Here is a 17,003-nt window from a genome sequence, read left to right on the forward strand (position 1 = left end):
TCCTGTCTCCAGGGGCGGAGGGCGGGGACGCTATGACACCTGGGCGGCCCGAGAGCGGCCAAGGCTCGGCTGGTCCTGAGGAGGGAAAGCTGTGCGCCCGGCTGCGCGACAGGTGCGGCCCCTTGGCGCCGCGGGAGGGAGTGAAGAGCGCGTGCGCTTCCGGGAGCGCGAGCCCTGCGGCCGCAGCGCCTCTCCTCGCCGGCGTCTGAGGAAGACCGACGGGTCCCCGCGCGCGGGCGCCATGCGGACGCCGCCTGCGGCTGCTTCGCTGCTGCTCTTGGTGCTCGCGGTCCGCCCCTGGCGGAGCAGAGGTGAGCCTGGCGCTGGGCGCCGCCGAGGCTGCGGGCGGCTGAGCGCCGGCAAGGGGACTTCATTCCTCCCCAGGGCAGAACAGCCAACTGTGCCCAAGAAGGGCCTGGGCCGGATTTTCTTCTGCAATCCTTTGGATTCTGGAGTTCAAGTTTTTAGGCACATCTGCTAATCATGCTTGTGCTAAGGATTCTCCTCCAGGGAAAGATAACCAAGTAGAAGTAACTTAAAACCTAATAGCTCTGTTCCGGAGCAGCATATGTTCTCCAGTATCTTTCATTCCACCTAAATTATGTGATGCTCACCCTCCCAGAGAAAGCCCCGAATCCATCACCAGAGGGAGAGGGCCTCATGCAGTGCCCAGGTCTTTTTTATTAAGGTAGCTCAGGCTGTAAAGGGCAGAGGGAGTGGCGAGGCAAGTTCTAGTCAACGAGTCAGGGGTATCTTGAGAAAAGAAAGGAGATAGCCTGCAGCTGAGTGACACCAGAACATCTGAGCCAGGCCAGGAAAATCCGAACGTGGAAATCAGGATAAAATGAACGCTTACATAAGATGCCGTGTGTGTGTGTGTGTGTGTGTGTGTGTGTGTGTGTGTGTGTGTGTGTGTGATCACACATATGCTCTCCCACACAGGACTGAAGTGCGGAATTCGTGCTGTTGATTTGAAAAGTACGGAAACTATCTTGGAATCGGGGTTCTTCTCTAGAGTTACTAGTTGGGGAAATTCAACAGTTGGTGGACACCCGTGGCAGGTGGGTATAAGAAAGACATTGATTTCTTAATGAGAAAACGGTGAATTATTTCCTTTGTTTCAAATACTACAACTCCAGGTTAACATGTAATTTTTCTCCAGACCCCACTTGACCTCACTGTCAAAGAGTTTATTTCATAGGAAATCTCTTCCTAACCAATTTATATCAGTGTCTTAATGTGACATCATATTAGAAGAGTTGATTTCAAATGTTTCTGAAGGAGATGACATCTGTGTGGAGATGTATATTAGTTGTGTTCATAACTTTTTTCTTGGGCAGGTCTCCCTGAAATTAGGTAGGCACCACTTCTGTGGAGGAAGCTTGATTCAAGGTGATCTGGTGGTTACAGCAGCACACTGCCTGGCTAGCCTCGATGAGTAAGTTGTAGATTTCCGTTACTTATCAAACCTTGATCCATGGCAATAGGATTGGGAGATTCGACACCCTAAATACCATACAAGGTTCAGTCTTAGTCCCTTTCTTAATTTTTCCCTCTGGTCCACCTACCCACTGACCTTCCTGATTCCCAGAAACTTGTGTATATCCCAAGATTTCTTGTGCTTCCTACTCTACTAATCAGAGACCCCAAAGATCCCAGACATCATCTATGATCTGTGGAGTTAGTGGTGGGGTAGGGGTGATGGTTACTTATTTTAATAAAGTATTAACATCAAATGTTGAACAGATGCACTAATGTTCTAATAATCTGAGTTTCAGTAATTAGGAGGGGAAAATACTGTGGAAACAACAGATACTTGACTAGATTAAAAGAGGGTACTAGTAAAAGGAAAAGAAGGACAGTTCTAGGAACAACTTTCTATCTTGCTTAAAATGGTAGAGCATATATAGACTGGTTTATGTACAAAAGAAGACACAAATATTTTATGCAGAAAGACAATTGACGCTAGGGGAAAGGGTTCACAGAATGTAAACACTCTGTGATTGAAAACCATGACTTTTTATAGATACCTATAATTTACAGGGAATTATAACAATTGATAATAATCACTAATAAAGATACATCTTCTTTTAAGACTTAGAAATGCTTAAAGGTACATTAATCACTTTCATTTAATTACATGAAACCAAGACTGTCTTTCCTGGGGGAGACAGCTAGACTTATTGAAAGATTTTTGTTTGGTTTTAGGAAGCAAATTAAGCATCTGACTGTGACTGCTGGGGAGTATAACCTCTTTCAGAAGGATAAGGAGGAACAGAAAATTCCTGTCTCAGAAATTATTATCCATCCTAAATACAACAGACTTGGATGTATGAGTTTTGATACTGCACTGCTATATCTAAAACACAAAGCCAACTTTGGTAAGTAGGGAGTGTTGGAGTACAAAAAAAATATAATGGAGGGCTTCCCTGGTGGCACAGTGGTTGAGAGTCCGCCTGCCGATGCGGGGAGCGTGGGTTCGTGCCCCGGTCTGGGAGGATCCCGCGTGCCGCAGAGCGGCAGGGCCCGTGAGCCATGGGCGCTGGGCCTGCTCGTCCGGAGCCTGTGCTCCGCAACGGGAGAGGCCACAACAGCGAGAGGCCGGCGTAAGGTTAACAAGCGCTTGAACAAAGGTTAATGGTAACAATATTTTAAAGTGGCAATGAAATCAGGCAATAACCATCAATTCCACAGTCAAATGAATATCAGAATGTGACAAGTAATTTATTTAAATAACACCTCCTTAATATCATCTTTCTAAGCTTCTCATTGCCTAGTTGCCTGTTCTAGCTTCCAACAATTAAAATGTGACACAGGAGTCTGAAATTTCTGAGTGAATGCTGGAGACTTGCCATGTCATTGCTAAAATCTGTGTACTTTTACTTTAATATCATTATACAAAGGTATTTTATTATAACCCAGGAAGTTAGAGATGGGAAAACACCATATTAGTTTCATACACTATAATTTGACAGCTTCACTATGACTCATGATTTGAGAAAATTGGATAATTGTTAAATCTGAAGAACTCAGGTAAAGAATATTGTGAATACTCTTCAGCCATAAAAAAGAATGGAATCTTGCCATTTGTGACAATGTGGATAGGAACCTGAGGGCATTATCCTGAATGAAATAAAAAAAGGCAAACACTGTGTGATCTCACCTATATGTGGAATTAAAAAAAAAAAAAAAAAAGCTGATAGATACAGAGAACACATTGGTGGTTGCCAGAGGTGGTGAGTGGGCAAAAAGGGTGAAGGGAGTCAAAAGTTATAACTTCCAGTTATAAAATAAGTCCTGGAGATAAAAATGTACAGTATGATGACTATAGTTAATGATACTATGTTACATAGTTGAAAGTTGTTAAGAGAGTAGATCTTAAAAGTCCTCATCACAAGGAAAAAGATTTTTGTACCTATGTATGGTGATGGATGTTAACTATACTCACTGTTTCACAATACATATAAATAACAAATCATGTCATAAACCTGAAACTAATATAATGTTATATGTCAATTATACCTCAGTAAAAGTGGGAGAAAAAGTATTGTAAAGAATAGCAGATGGTTAATTAATAAAATTATTATATATTTTTAAAATTATGATTTAGAAATTTTCCTAACAAAGTCTGCAAATACAAAGTATAGGTCATGGCACCTACAAACAAATGCATTTCCATAAATACGAATTATATAATATAAATTATATAGCTTCAAGCTGAGTCTGTACAATATGTCTTGAAATGTCCATGGCTGAGCAAAATAATCAGCTTTTTTCCCTATGTTTTGGAAGATTGTAGACCTCAGGGAACAGTATTATTTGGAGAAAATGGGAAGATTTGTTATCCCCATTCGAAAGAGAGCAACTATTCTCATAATCGGTACGTAACCCTGGTAGGAATGATCTCTGGGTTTTTCCCCCAAATCATGCCATTTTAAGGGGCCATGTTTTGGCAATTTTATCTGGTATCTCAATTACTTTATTTGATTAACATAAAACCCTAAATATTTTATCTGGTATTGGATGACAAATATTTGCTAATTGGTATTTCTGATACCTGTTAGTATGAAACATCAACATTAAGACTGGAGCTTACGAGGGGAATTCCCTGGCAGTCCAGTGGTTAGGACTCCAGGCTTCCACTGCAGGGGGCGCAGGTTTGATCCCTGGTTTAGGAACTAAGGTCCCACAAGCTGCGGGGCACAGCCAAAAAAAAACAAAAATAATAAACAAACAAAAAAAGACTGGAACTTAACCTGAATTGATGTATTCAAATATCTAACATTAACAGCAGCTGGTAGTGAGATTGTTTGGGGAATCTAGCGGTTAATCCTGTCCCACTTATTTCTGTAATAATTGTAATACTTTGTTCAGTGTTGCCTATAAGAGAGAAAATAGTTCATGATCTATAACCTTCAGTATCTTAAAAAAATTTTTACCTACCTTGTCCTCTATATGGCTAAGAATATCTTTAAGCTTTAAAAATTAATTTTGCAAATATCTCATTTTCTTAAGTGTTCTACATTCATTTTTAAAATCGCATTGAGCATTGAAAGGTATTCAAAGGTAGATGAGAGTTCTATGAGTTTATAATCTGGTAGGAGGAGAGAGCTGGACAAAAATAACTATACTATAAAACAAGGTGAAATAAGCTTTATAATCCACACTACCAAGGTGTGTTGGTACTATTGACAATGGAGAGAATAATTCCTATTGCAGTGATTTGTGAGGTGTGTGTACTATGGTTGGGGGGGGTAGAGATGCTTCAGTTAAGGGGATGGTATTGAAACTAGACAGTGAAGTATAGTTATGATTTTATTGCTCATGACGTCTTTTGTAGCTCTAACATATAAGAGATTTCTACAGATCATGCCAGGCAGAGGGAATTGTGTATAAGAAATGTCAGGAGGTGAAGAATATCAGGACTGTTTGGACAGTGTGTCCCAGTGCAGCTGGAGAATGTTAATGTAAGTAGGAACTGGGGTAGCAGTCGATGAGGAAGATAAAAAGGGCTTAATTGTAGAGGACCTTGAATTCCATGTGAAGAAGCTTAGACTTTATGCCATGGGCAATGGGAAGTCAAAATGGTGGTGAGATTATAATTTACAAAATTAATGTAAAATAAATGTAAATATCCATTACAAGTATAGGACAGAAATGATGTGGCTTAATTGCAGCCCATATTTAAAAGGCTTATTAAGAGTCTAAGTTGACTTTCTGTGAGTCAACCTAATAATAATATAATACCAATAAAGCCTTTGCCGTCTTTGCTTAAACTTTTAGACGAATAGCATCCAGAGTCCTATTCTGTTAGAGTCCTGGGCTGGGGTGTAGGCAGGAGGTCTCTAGATACAATCGTTAGAGAGGAACATTGATAGGCTGGAAATTACCTGAGGGACAATGACCAAGATCAAAAGAAATTCAAAACAGTGCCTTGGGAGATGTGGTGGAGGGAACTAGGAATATATTCATTCCAAAGAAGACTTGACAGGAGGAAGGAGCTGTCTTGATTTATCTGAAAGGCTACCGTAGAAGCAGAATTGGACTTCTGATTAGCTGCTGAGCTGAGAACAAGAGCAGAGGGTAAATGTTAGAAGAAGGTAGATTTCAGTACAATGTAAAGGAGTTTCTAATTTGAGAGATTTCTGAGATTTAATGGCCTGCGCAGGAGATAATGAATTTCCTTTATAAGTGGATATTTGAGCAGAAGATGGATGGCTATGCATGAGATTCTAGAAAGCATTTATCTATTGGATAAGATATACACAGATGACAGACAATTTACCCTCAAAGACAGAGAACTTGTGATTCAATTTAGATGAAGTGTTGAAGAGATCTCTGCAAGAAGGACTTTCAAGACAGAGGGTGTTCTTAGTAGTATCAAACATTGCAAAAGTCAAAATGAGTTCAGATAAAATGCGATTGGATATGGTAATTCAAAAGTTAGGAACTGATTCAGTAGAATTGTAAGGTTAGAAGCTATATTGACAATGCATTAAGTGATTGTTGAAGACTTGGTACCTCTTCACCAAATAGTAAAAATTAATTGAGGCCCTAAGATGTGTCAGGCACTATTTTAGGTGCTAGTTATACAGCAGAGAATGAAACAGACAAAAATGTTTTCCTTTGCGGGGCAAGTTGTGGGGTGGAAAGTGGGGATAATACAGATAATATTACATACAGTAGAAGATGGTAAGTGCAGTACAGGAAAATAAAGCAAGAAGGAGGGGTAGAGAGTGCTGGGTTGTGCAATAACTGGGGAAGATGTTCAGGAAGACTGCACTATGAAAATGATATTTGAACAAAGACTTGAATGAAATGAGTGAGGCCATCAAACGATCATCTTGGGGAGGGATATTCCTGGCAGAAAAAAAAAAAATTAGCACTTAGCTAGAGCTAAGTGAGAGAGGGTGAAAGTGGTCATGATTATGAGTGGCCAAACTTATAGAGCATAAGAAGGACTTTGGATTTTACTGTAAGATATGGAGCCACTGGAGGTCGTTGAGCAGAGGAGGAACATGATCTGACACATTTTAAAGGATCTCTTTGGCTGTTGTGTTGAAAATAGACCATAGAACAGGCAAGAGCAAGAGCTGAAAGACCAGCTCCTGCAGCAATCCCGGTAAGGATGAAGATAGCTTCGACCAGGTTTGTAACAGTCGAGGGGGTGAGAAGTGGTAGAGCCACAGGATTTGCTAACAACTTGAAAATTTGGGTTTCAAGAGAGAGAGACTTAAGATTGTGTTGAAGGTTTGTGACCTACAGGAAGGAAGGAGCTGCTATTGTTTGAGATGAGGAAGACAGTTGAGCAGTGAAGAGAAGGAGGAAGATGGGACAGTGGCTTTGGGGAATAGGGCACTAGGATTAACAGAAATGGGGATTTTGCTTTTTGAAGGGTAGGGCTAACTGTTCTTATGGGCAGGAGAGAGAATAAGAGTGATTAGTTAAGAGAAATACATATGTATGTGAAGGAAGTTTCATGAGAACACAACAAATAAAGATTTAGCTTTGGAAAGAAGGAAGATAATTCCTTTCCTGGGAAAGGAACAGAAAATGCCAAGGTAATCTATGGGATATTTGAAGGAATTTGCACTAGATGCTGTCTTAGTAATTGTTAAGCTTTGAACTGCTTCATGTTTAGAGAATGAAGTTAAGATTAAATAGTTAAGATATTAAGTAGCTTGTAGGGACTAAAGTAAGAAGTCAACTAAAGGGAATAAGACTTTCAGCTACATTACAGCTCAATATCAGCATGAATTTGTACCATATTCCAACACATCGAAAACAGACTGGTTTTTCATTGTTATTTTATGTACCACCAATCAAGAAAACAAAATACCCAAGATTAGGAGATCTCCATATAAAAGTGGGACACCTATACCTTCAGTGTAAGGCTATACAAGGCATAAGCCCACTCATGTGGAAAGTTACACGCCTCAACCTTGGCAATGGATGTAGGGAGGGGTACAAATCTTCCTGAGAATTCGAATCATAAGCTAATATTCATGCAAGTCTGCAGTCTAAAATTTTCACCACTAGTGTAGTCTAAAACACCTCAAGCAGAAAAATTAAGTAGTATGCAGTCAACCCCCAGGTGACTGGCTAAAACTATTACAAATCCTCTCTTGAAACACTCTTTCAATACATTGATTGTAAGACTAACATTGTGAGATCCTTCTAACCGAACTTTAAGACTCCATTGTAAGATCCTTCTGATTTTAGAATGGTCAAATGTGAAAAGACGTGTCTTAGAAATGTAATAAGGCATGGAGCCAATTTACCTACTTAGTGACTCCAGCATGCTAAGCAAACTTGAATGATGGAAGAAGGGTCTTTTAAATTCCAAATGGAGTTAATTAGCCAATGGTAAGGGAGAAAGAGATAACGTGAAAGTGAAGCAGGGAGTTATAGTCTCTCCAAGCCTGTCTTTATTCTGGTAGGTGGTAGCTAGACTCTCAGAAATGGCAGATTCATGGCATTCAGATGGTCTCCTTCCAAGGAAGATATTACATCTTTTAGAGCCTAGAACAGTGCCTGACATATAATAACTGCTCAATAGATAGAATGAATAAATCAATGATTAATTCTGGTACCCCTCTCTCACTCAGCTTGACTAGACCTCAGAATCCTTTTAATGCAGCAATCACTAACAATAAATCAAGGTTGGCATGTGACTTGAAATCTATTTTCCATCTTTGAGTTAGAGATTTTTGAATTAGAAAATAATATGATGAAAACAGGAGAAAGCAGTGGCCTTTGAAGTCATAAAGCCTAAACTGTATTTCCCATTATATGTGAGATGTGATGACTCTTTCAATATCAATGCCAGTTTTTCTATTTGGAGAAGGGGGAGTAATTTCTCTCCTGCCTACCTCAGAGGGGGGTAATGAATCCCAAGAAGGAAGATGGATACGGAGTGCTTTTCCAACTAAAGTGCTTAGAAAAGTGGGCATCGTCGTATTTTAGGCAGCTTATTGCTTTTTAACTCAAAGTGATTAAAAAGTAATTTTAATAATATTTTAGGCAGTCTATTTTTACATCTAGTTCAGGATGATGAGCTTGAATAGAAAAAGAGTAAAGCAGGGAGTTTCTGCTTAAGGAGAAGATGTTTGGTGAGAATTACAGTGTTTGGTTTTGGAAACTGGGCATAAAAGGGTTGGATAACTCCTACAGTCCTGAGAAGTTATTACTTGAAGGGCAATGGGACAGTTAGCAGGTCTAAGGTTGTTGATAAAGACTGTGGAGCTTTAGAAGGAAGCTCGTTCTGACATGTTAGGTTCCAGATAAGATTGCTTTGCACTCACTCACTCACAAACATAGAAAATGAACTATGGTTACCAAAGGAGGGAGAGGGGTGAGGAGGGATAAATTAGGACTTTGTGATTAGCAGATACACACTACTATATGTAAAATAGATAAACAACAAGGACCTACTGTATAGCACGGGGAACTATATTCAATATCTTGGAATGACCTTTAATGGAAAAGAATCTGAAAAAATATATATATATATGTATGTATGTATAACTGAATTACTTTGCTGTACACCTGAAACATTGTAAATCAACTATACTTCAAAAAAATTAAAAAGTAAATAAATGAACAATTAAAATCATGACAGAGGGTCACTTGTCAATTAGAAAAAACAATTACTTTGAACTCACATACATGTGAGCCATAGAAGACCCTGAGAATGTCTGGCCGATTGGGATTTCTTTTCTTGAGTAAATAGTATGAATTCATGTAGAAAAATAAAGGTAAATGATTGTGTGTTAAATTATGTAAACTACTTTCAAAATGTTTAAACATGTTTCTAAAGATATTTGTAAAAGGTCACAGCTTACCTTCCTGGAAGTTGGATAACATCGCAACTACAGGGATTATGACTTAGGCTGACCTAGGAGGATGTGGCTGCTTTGGGTTAAAATATGCTGCATGGTCAATCCATAATTCATAATCCATAATTCAACTTCTGGGTGAATATTATGAATTTTCAATTAGACTAATAAATTAGAGAGATGAATCTTAGGTTTCTTAAATTCGTAGATCAAAATTCTTGCATTTTATAACTAAATGAAATTTAAAGGGTGGTTTCTGACATTCTCTGATTAATACTGCTCCATTTCTTGGAGAAATGACGGCAATTTGAGCGTAAACAAATTATTCTCACATAAAGAATTTCCTTTGCCTTTTACCTTCTAATATCCTGTAAAATTTTAGTATTGAGTTATGAGCTAAACCTCAGATATTAGATCTTATTTGTCACACTTGACTCTGCCATTTATTATACTTTCTTCACTTTCTCCTCTGCAGCTTATGTATCTGGAAAATAATGGTACCAGAAAATAAAATTATCCTAATAAAATTTACAAGCTTAGACATAGAAAATCAAGTTGAATGTGACCATGACTCTGTATCTTTACAATCAAGCAGTGGAGTGCTTATTAGTGAGTATGCTACATTTATTTTCATTTGTCATTTTAGAGTATCCAAACAGCCAAAGAGGGGCTAAAGGATCTGAAATTAGATTTCTGCACACAGGGAAATTATTTCATTTTGCAAACTGTGCCCTTTTGAAGGGGCCAAGAGTGTGTGTGGTAAGAGTGGAAGCAAAGACCAGCATATTTCCTGAGGTTTATCGATTCCTTTCTCAAGTTTAATAGCAGTGTTGAACGAAATTGATCTCACAATTGTCAGAAACTTCCCTTCAAGGCCATGTCAGTTTTTTCCTTCTTACCACAAAAGCGGGTGCATGTTTGCCAAATCTGGTACAGACAGAAAGCATATGGAAGAAAATGTAAACCATTCATAACCTTACCACCTAGAGGTAAATGCTGCTAACATTTTGATGTATATTTATCTATACATATTAACTGTACACACTGAACTCTACATTGTTTTATAATGTTCTTTTTTCTCATGACCATAGGTAATTTCATGTCATTTCATTTCTTTTATTGAATACCTCTTATAAGCTATGTAAGCATAACTGATATATTTACTTTAATTGAAATATTATGTGTTAAGCGTGATAGAAGGTCTCTGGAGCTGGCATAGACCTCGGTCTCTAGGTCTCCATATGGCCAATGATTAGTATAAATATCTCCTCAGAAGTATTTGACAGAATTCTATAGTCAAGGTATTGTGCTAAGGGTTATAATATTTATTGACTAAATGATTTCATGCTTCAGGCCTTTTTACCCAGTAATCATTCTTTAAACCAATCATTAAACCAGATATCATACCAAGTACTGAGTGTATACAGAGTAAAAGCAGTCTCTGCCCTACTGAGCTTGCAGTTTGGTGAAGTAAATAAAGGTGTACCACAAAGTAGGAAATGGCGTAGAGTAGGATAAGTGCTGTGGGGTTCAGAAGAGCTCTCGTTTCCATTGGTTGTCAGGGAATGTCTATGGAGAGCTGGACTTTGAGTTAGACCCTGAAGGATGAGTAGAATTTGGACATGTGAGATTGGGTATGAGGAAGTAAATGGAGTATAAATTATTGAAGCAGAGTGTAGAATGAATTAAAGGGACTACTGTATACTTTGGTGTATTTAGAACAGAGAGTTCATGGAAGGTAGTATCAGAAAAGCACGTGTCTAAGTTTGTTTCCATCATTTTTCAGTAATCTTAGTTCAATTTCTTTTGCTTTTAAGGTAAGGTCTGTGGAAATATATTGCCCTCACCATTGCTGACAGAGACCAATGAGGCCACAGTTACCTTTGTTTCTGATACAGACAACAGTGGCAGCAGCTTTGAGCTTACCTTTACTGCTATACGGAAGAACTCAGAAGCAGGTAGGTATTAAATCAGGCATGCAATTCCCTGCTGTTTTTCTGTGATATGAGGGTGAGGAAGAGGGAATGCCTTTGTCTATTCACCTAGGATTTCCGCAACACCTCCATAGGTTCAGGATGTGGGAGTGGGGCTGTGCTGGTGGTGGAAGGGATGATTCACTCTGCCGGCTATCCTCACCTGTATCCCAGGAATGTAGGGTGTCACTGGTTGATTCATGCTCCAGAGAAACACATTATAAAGGCAAGCAACTAAGGAGACCTTTACTTCATCAAGAAATTAGCTGTGTGTGTTTAGCAGAACTTGCTTCATCAGGACTGTTAAATTGTCTTATGATTAAGATCTTCTATTTGCTTTTTTCTTTTTTAACTCTAAAAGGGGATCTTTGTATGTAGTTTAAAATGTTTTAACAGTTTAAAAGAGACTAAAACAAAAAGTAAGTCTCCTACTCAGCTAACTCCCATCCTACTTCCTGAAATCAAACACTGATAAGTTTCTGGAATATCCATAGAGAGAGATTCTGAGCATTTTCAAACATGTATATATTCATATTGCTTGGCAGTGCTTTCTCTACTTAAAAATATCTCAAGGATCTTTCTAGATAAGCCCAGAGGGCTTCTTTACAACAACTGCATTAAATTATATTGTGTGATGTCCCTTAATTTCTTACACCAGTTCCCTATTAACAGACTTCTAGTGAGTTGCCAGTCTTTGCCCATGCCAGCAATGCTGGTATGTTCCTGTGTCACTGTTTTTGGACGATGTGGATGTATATAATTCCCAGAAGTGGACTCACTGGGTCAAAGGGTTTGTGTCTTTAAATCTGGTAGTAATTGCCCTCCAAAGAGGCTGCAGCTGTTTACCCTTCTACCAACGGAATATGAGGGTGTGACTGAGAGCCCTTTAACGTATAGAGGGAAACTTTAAAAGTTTGTATGTTCTCTTTGACCACTTCTCTGGTTATGTTTATAATTTATACAGCTGACATTTGAAGACCTTAGTATTGAATTTAACCAAAACGGTACTCATGCTGTTGTGATTTATGGTGATCCTGAAGAGGAACATGGGTTGGGTGGTAACATTCTGTCCTTTAAATTTAATCTGAAAAGTATGAGACAAAGCAGAGTAGTTGGAGCATTGGCTGGCTTCCTTGGATACCATGAGGTAGAGTGGGGATATGAATTTCTTATACTGGAAACTCATGATGCCGTAAAACTTTAGCTTTAAAATCTATCACTTCAACTGAGTTACCAGTAAAGTTTTTAACAGAAACATGCAAAATTTGAAGAATGTTTCAGAATATTTGGAAGGTGAAAAGGAGGTCCCAGGGAAAAAAGAAAATGTTAACACAGTAAAATTTTAGCAGCGATTTAAGGTAAAATTTTAAACTTGTTTTTTCTGTATTAATCCCTTCAATTGCTGATATATTCATTTTTATGTCCAAGAAAAGTAACCAGAAAAAAATTATTCAAAAATTATTCAAAGCTATAATTTCTACGTGAGCCCTAAAAGTTAAATTTTGAACTAAATCTTCAAATATACTTTCAGCTTTGACCTACCAATTTACTGTGTATGAAAAATTATCCTTCTGGCCATGTTGCCACATCCTTAACACCTACTATGTGTCCCTCAGCTAGGTGTAGTGTGGGTTGGAGACCAGGAATATAGATAATTTTGGAATGTTTATTTGGATAGTCAGGGCAGGTGAAGGGAGCCCAATTCCCGGATGCAACAGATCGGGACCCATATAGAGTGGGGTTTATGTGTTACCTATCACATAAAGTGTAGCCATGCTCTGTTTGGAAGGACGAATACCAAGTTTGGGATTTTCTTTTTTTTCTTTTTTTTTTTTTTTTTGCTGTACACGGGCCTCTCACTGCTGCGGCCTCTCCCGTTGCGGAGCACAGGCTCAGCGGCCATGGCTCACAGGCCCAGCTGCTCTGCTGCATGTGGGATCTTCCCGGACCGGGACACGAACCCGCATCCCCTGCATCGGCAGGCAGACTCTCAACCACTGCGCCACCAGGGAAGCCCCTGGGATTTTCTTTAATTCACCTCTTCTCATTGTCTGTAAATTAACAGTCAACTGAGGTTTCTATGCATACTAAAAGTCAGATATTCTTGCCCTATCTATAGAGTTTTTCCTGCGAGATAAAATTATAGTACATTGTTATCTTGAAACTAGTGTTTGATTCCCACGTGAAATGGAAGGGTACAAAGCAAAGTTGGAGAAAACAAAACTTTTTGGAAGAAAATTAATTGGATGATGTTTTACCTCTGTTTTCTGATTTTTAATTTTTTGTAACTATAAAGCAAAGTTCCCTAAAACTTTTACAGCCAAGCTTTGTGAAATCTTGAATGCTACTTGGGTATTCAGTCCTGGTAATATGATGGTGATTCATTTTAAAAGTGATGGTGAAAAGAATTTCCAACGCTTCAAGGCTAGATTCAGCGTTTTACCCTTAGGTGAGTATAAACACTTGTATGATTGTGATATTTTGCTTATGGAAATGGTTATAGGGAAGATAATTTAACCATGTTTACCTAAATTTAGGGTGCTTGAATCACCTAGGTAGCAAAATTAAAATGCAGATTCCTGGGCCCACCCCCAAAGATTTTGATTCTGTAGATGTGGAATGGGGCCCTGGAACCTGTGCTTTAAAAAGTACTTCAGATGATGCCAAGAAACTATGTCCACTAGATGATCAAAAAAGATTCCAAGCACCTTATATGAAAAGGAGATAATTCAGATTTGAGAGTGTAACTCAGAAATGAGATTGGCTCTGTTTTGGGATATTTGAGGGCTTTGAAGGATTAGTATGATTCTAGTCATTCTATAAAATAAAGTAGCCTTTACTCAGACAAAAGGAATATCATATGCAAAGACCCTAATGTGAAAGAGAATGGATGTTGTACAGAAAACTACAAATACCTCAATTTTGTTGCAGTTTTGGAGGGAATGATAAAAAAGGCGAGAGTTAGATCATGATGGACACAGGATATTAAATGTTAAGTACCACAGTGACAGCATATCTATTTAACATTTATTGATTACTCACCCTGTACCAGGTATGGACTAAGCATTTCACATGTATTATTACATTTATTCCTCAGTACAAACCTAAGAGGTTTGTATACTGTTCCCCTTTTCACAGATGAGGGAACAGAGGCTTAGGAGTTCAATAACTTTCCCCAAGGTGCATAGCTGGCACGAGGTGGAGCCAGAATTCAAACCTTAGTGGTAATGTAGAAGATGGCATTAGAGGTCAGGGGTGAGCTCACTCACAAGGAGAGTAGTGAGGACATCATGGTAAGAATTTATTCTGACATTGCTTGATTAGTTATGTTGTGGGGAAGGAGATATATGAAGAAGAAAAATTCCAGCATGATTTCCAGGATTCTAACTTGAGTGGCTGCATGGATTGTGGAGTCATTAAATGATACAGAGAAACATAACAAGACCATCTTGACTGTTAAAATCAATTGATTCCATTTGAGATATGTGGATTTTTATGAGCTTGTGGGAGATTCAGATGGAGGTATCCAGCAGTCCTAGAATTAGTCCTAGATCTAGCAGTCCTAGATCCAGAATTCAGGAAGGAGATTTAGATCGAAGATGGACATTTGGAAGTCATATATATGTGAATGAATAAAAATAGGGCTATGAACAGTACTTTCGTGGAATATCTTTCAGAATGAAGAATAGGATCCTGAAATAAAGACTGAGATTGGGAAAAGATGACCATAGATATATTTTTTAAAAACCAGGAGAGTAATTTCATGGAGCCAAGGAAGGAAGAAATGCTTAAAATGGTACAACAGGGATATTATGAGATATATGACCAAATCACATGTATGGGATCTGACATAACATTTGAAAGATAGTAGTAGTTAGATCAACTTAAGAGCAGTTCTATGATTGACCATGTAAGCAAGTAGGGTCAGCTACTATAGGCTACTCTAAATATTTTCAAATAATATTTTTTTCCTCTGCAGATTCATTAAACAAAATTGGATCAACGTCATCTTCCAAAACCAATGCTGTATCTTCTACAAAAGATATTCCATATGGTGAGTTGATGACCATGTGATTCTTATCTGTTTAATTTCCTTTCTTTAACTAGATGTCTCTTTACAGAAACCTCATCTTGCACTGATATAGCTTCACAGTGAGCAAGAATGAGTTTTATATTTAAGCCCGTGAAATTTCCAGAACCCTGTTTGGGTTTGAGTATAGACTTATAGATAGAGGGAAGAAGAAATAAGCTTTATGACAGGAAAAAAGAGGTACAGAGAGCATTCCTTGTCCTCATTTATTCCTATGCAAACTTAAAATATCTTCCTAAATTCTATGTTTAATATGATTTTGCATTTGGGGGCAAAGGGTGAAAACAAAACTTTTTTGTTTTCATTTTTTTAACACACTTGCAACTCTTAACTTCATTATAATCTTAAGTGTCTGGTTAAATATTACGAACTTTCATTGCTCTGTATGCATGTATTTCATATGTTCTAGTTGATGGGTTTTAATATCAATAGAAAGTTGCACAGGGAGCTATAAAGAGGGAAAATTGTCTGCCTCTTACGGGGGAGTCAGAGAAGACTTCATGGAGAAGATAGTACTTGATCTGAGTCACAGCAGTATTCCAGACAAGAGAACAGCATTTGGATGTCTGAGCCAATTTGGTGTGTTTGGGGATTGGTAAATGGTTTTATACAATGAGAAAGAGAGATTAAACAAGGATGTATAATAAAGAACCTTGTATCCTTTGCTAACAAACAGAATTTTCCTACTAGAATGTAAGTTCCATGAGGGCCAGGATTTTTGTCTACAGTATGCTGTTCATTGATATGTCACCAATGCCTAGAACAGTGCCTGGCAACACCAAACACTAAATAAATATTTGTTAAATGAATGAAGAAATATAATTTTTTTAGGCCAGTACCTAAAAACCTGATTGCTTAGCAGAGTCACCTAGGCAAGCTTTTAAAGTCGGATTCTACAGAGATGGGTCTTAGGAATCTGTATCTTCATGAAACTCATCTGGTATTTGGGAATTACTACTGTTGGCTATGGCAAGCCATTGGGGGAGGAGTGTGTTCTTAATTATTTCAGTTGGATGGGTCATTAGTTTGATCTCCTTTGCTGTAGGTGTCTGTGGCATCCCTCCATTTAGTCCCCAGTGGCTTTCCAGGAGAATTGCAGGAGGGGAGGAAGCCTGCCCCCACTGCTGGCCATGGCAGGTGGGTTTGAGGTTTCTAGGCAATCACCAGTGTGGAGGTGCCATCATCAGCTCTAGCTGGATTCTGACTGCAGCCCATTGTGTGCAATCGTGAGTGAGACTGATGATATTTTACTAATGTATTCATGTACCGTACCTAGGACATAAGTAAAATTGTCTAACTTCTAAAATCATCCAGACTAATTCTAAAGCATGAATCTTCCTTTCAGTGTTTCTGCCCCAGGTCCACCTAGCCTCTATTTAAACAATGTCAGTGAGGAAAAAGCAAATCAAATCTTGAAATTGTTCATCCCATTTATGGGGATATCTGATTATGTTAAGCCCAAGTCTGCTTCTCTGTAGCAGAAACTTATTGATCTAAATTTACTGCAGTTCCAGAAAACAAGAACTCAATCTCTTTCTTTTTTCACATAACAGCCCTCTCCCATTGCCTTAACTTAATCCTTAAGCTAAATGCTCATTGTTC

General features: G+C 38.5%; 1 protein-coding gene across 1 annotated transcript in view; it reads left to right on the forward strand.

The window, feature by feature from the left end:
* Window positions 1-241: 241 nt before the first annotated feature.
* The window catches only part of OVCH1 (ovochymase 1), a 47,926-nt gene continuing 31,164 nt past the window's right edge, over window positions 242-17,003 (forward strand). The window contains exons 1-12 of the mRNA XM_033867311.1: window positions 242-311; window positions 943-1,061; window positions 1,341-1,438; window positions 2,209-2,381; window positions 3,793-3,880; window positions 9,814-9,947; window positions 11,156-11,296; window positions 11,407-11,537; window positions 12,276-12,366; window positions 13,632-13,760; window positions 15,291-15,365; window positions 16,447-16,627. Coding sequence (XP_033723202.1) covers window positions 242-311; window positions 943-1,061; window positions 1,341-1,438; window positions 2,209-2,381; window positions 3,793-3,880; window positions 9,814-9,947; window positions 11,156-11,296; window positions 11,407-11,537; window positions 12,276-12,366; window positions 13,632-13,760; window positions 15,291-15,365; window positions 16,447-16,627 — 1,430 coding nt within the window. The remainder of the gene's footprint in view (window positions 312-942; window positions 1,062-1,340; window positions 1,439-2,208; window positions 2,382-3,792; window positions 3,881-9,813; window positions 9,948-11,155; window positions 11,297-11,406; window positions 11,538-12,275; window positions 12,367-13,631; window positions 13,761-15,290; window positions 15,366-16,446; window positions 16,628-17,003) is intronic.

Source organism: Tursiops truncatus, chromosome 11, assembly GCF_011762595.2.
Source record: "Tursiops truncatus isolate mTurTru1 chromosome 11, mTurTru1.mat.Y, whole genome shotgun sequence".
Lineage (NCBI taxonomy): Eukaryota > Metazoa > Chordata > Mammalia > Artiodactyla > Delphinidae > Tursiops > Tursiops truncatus.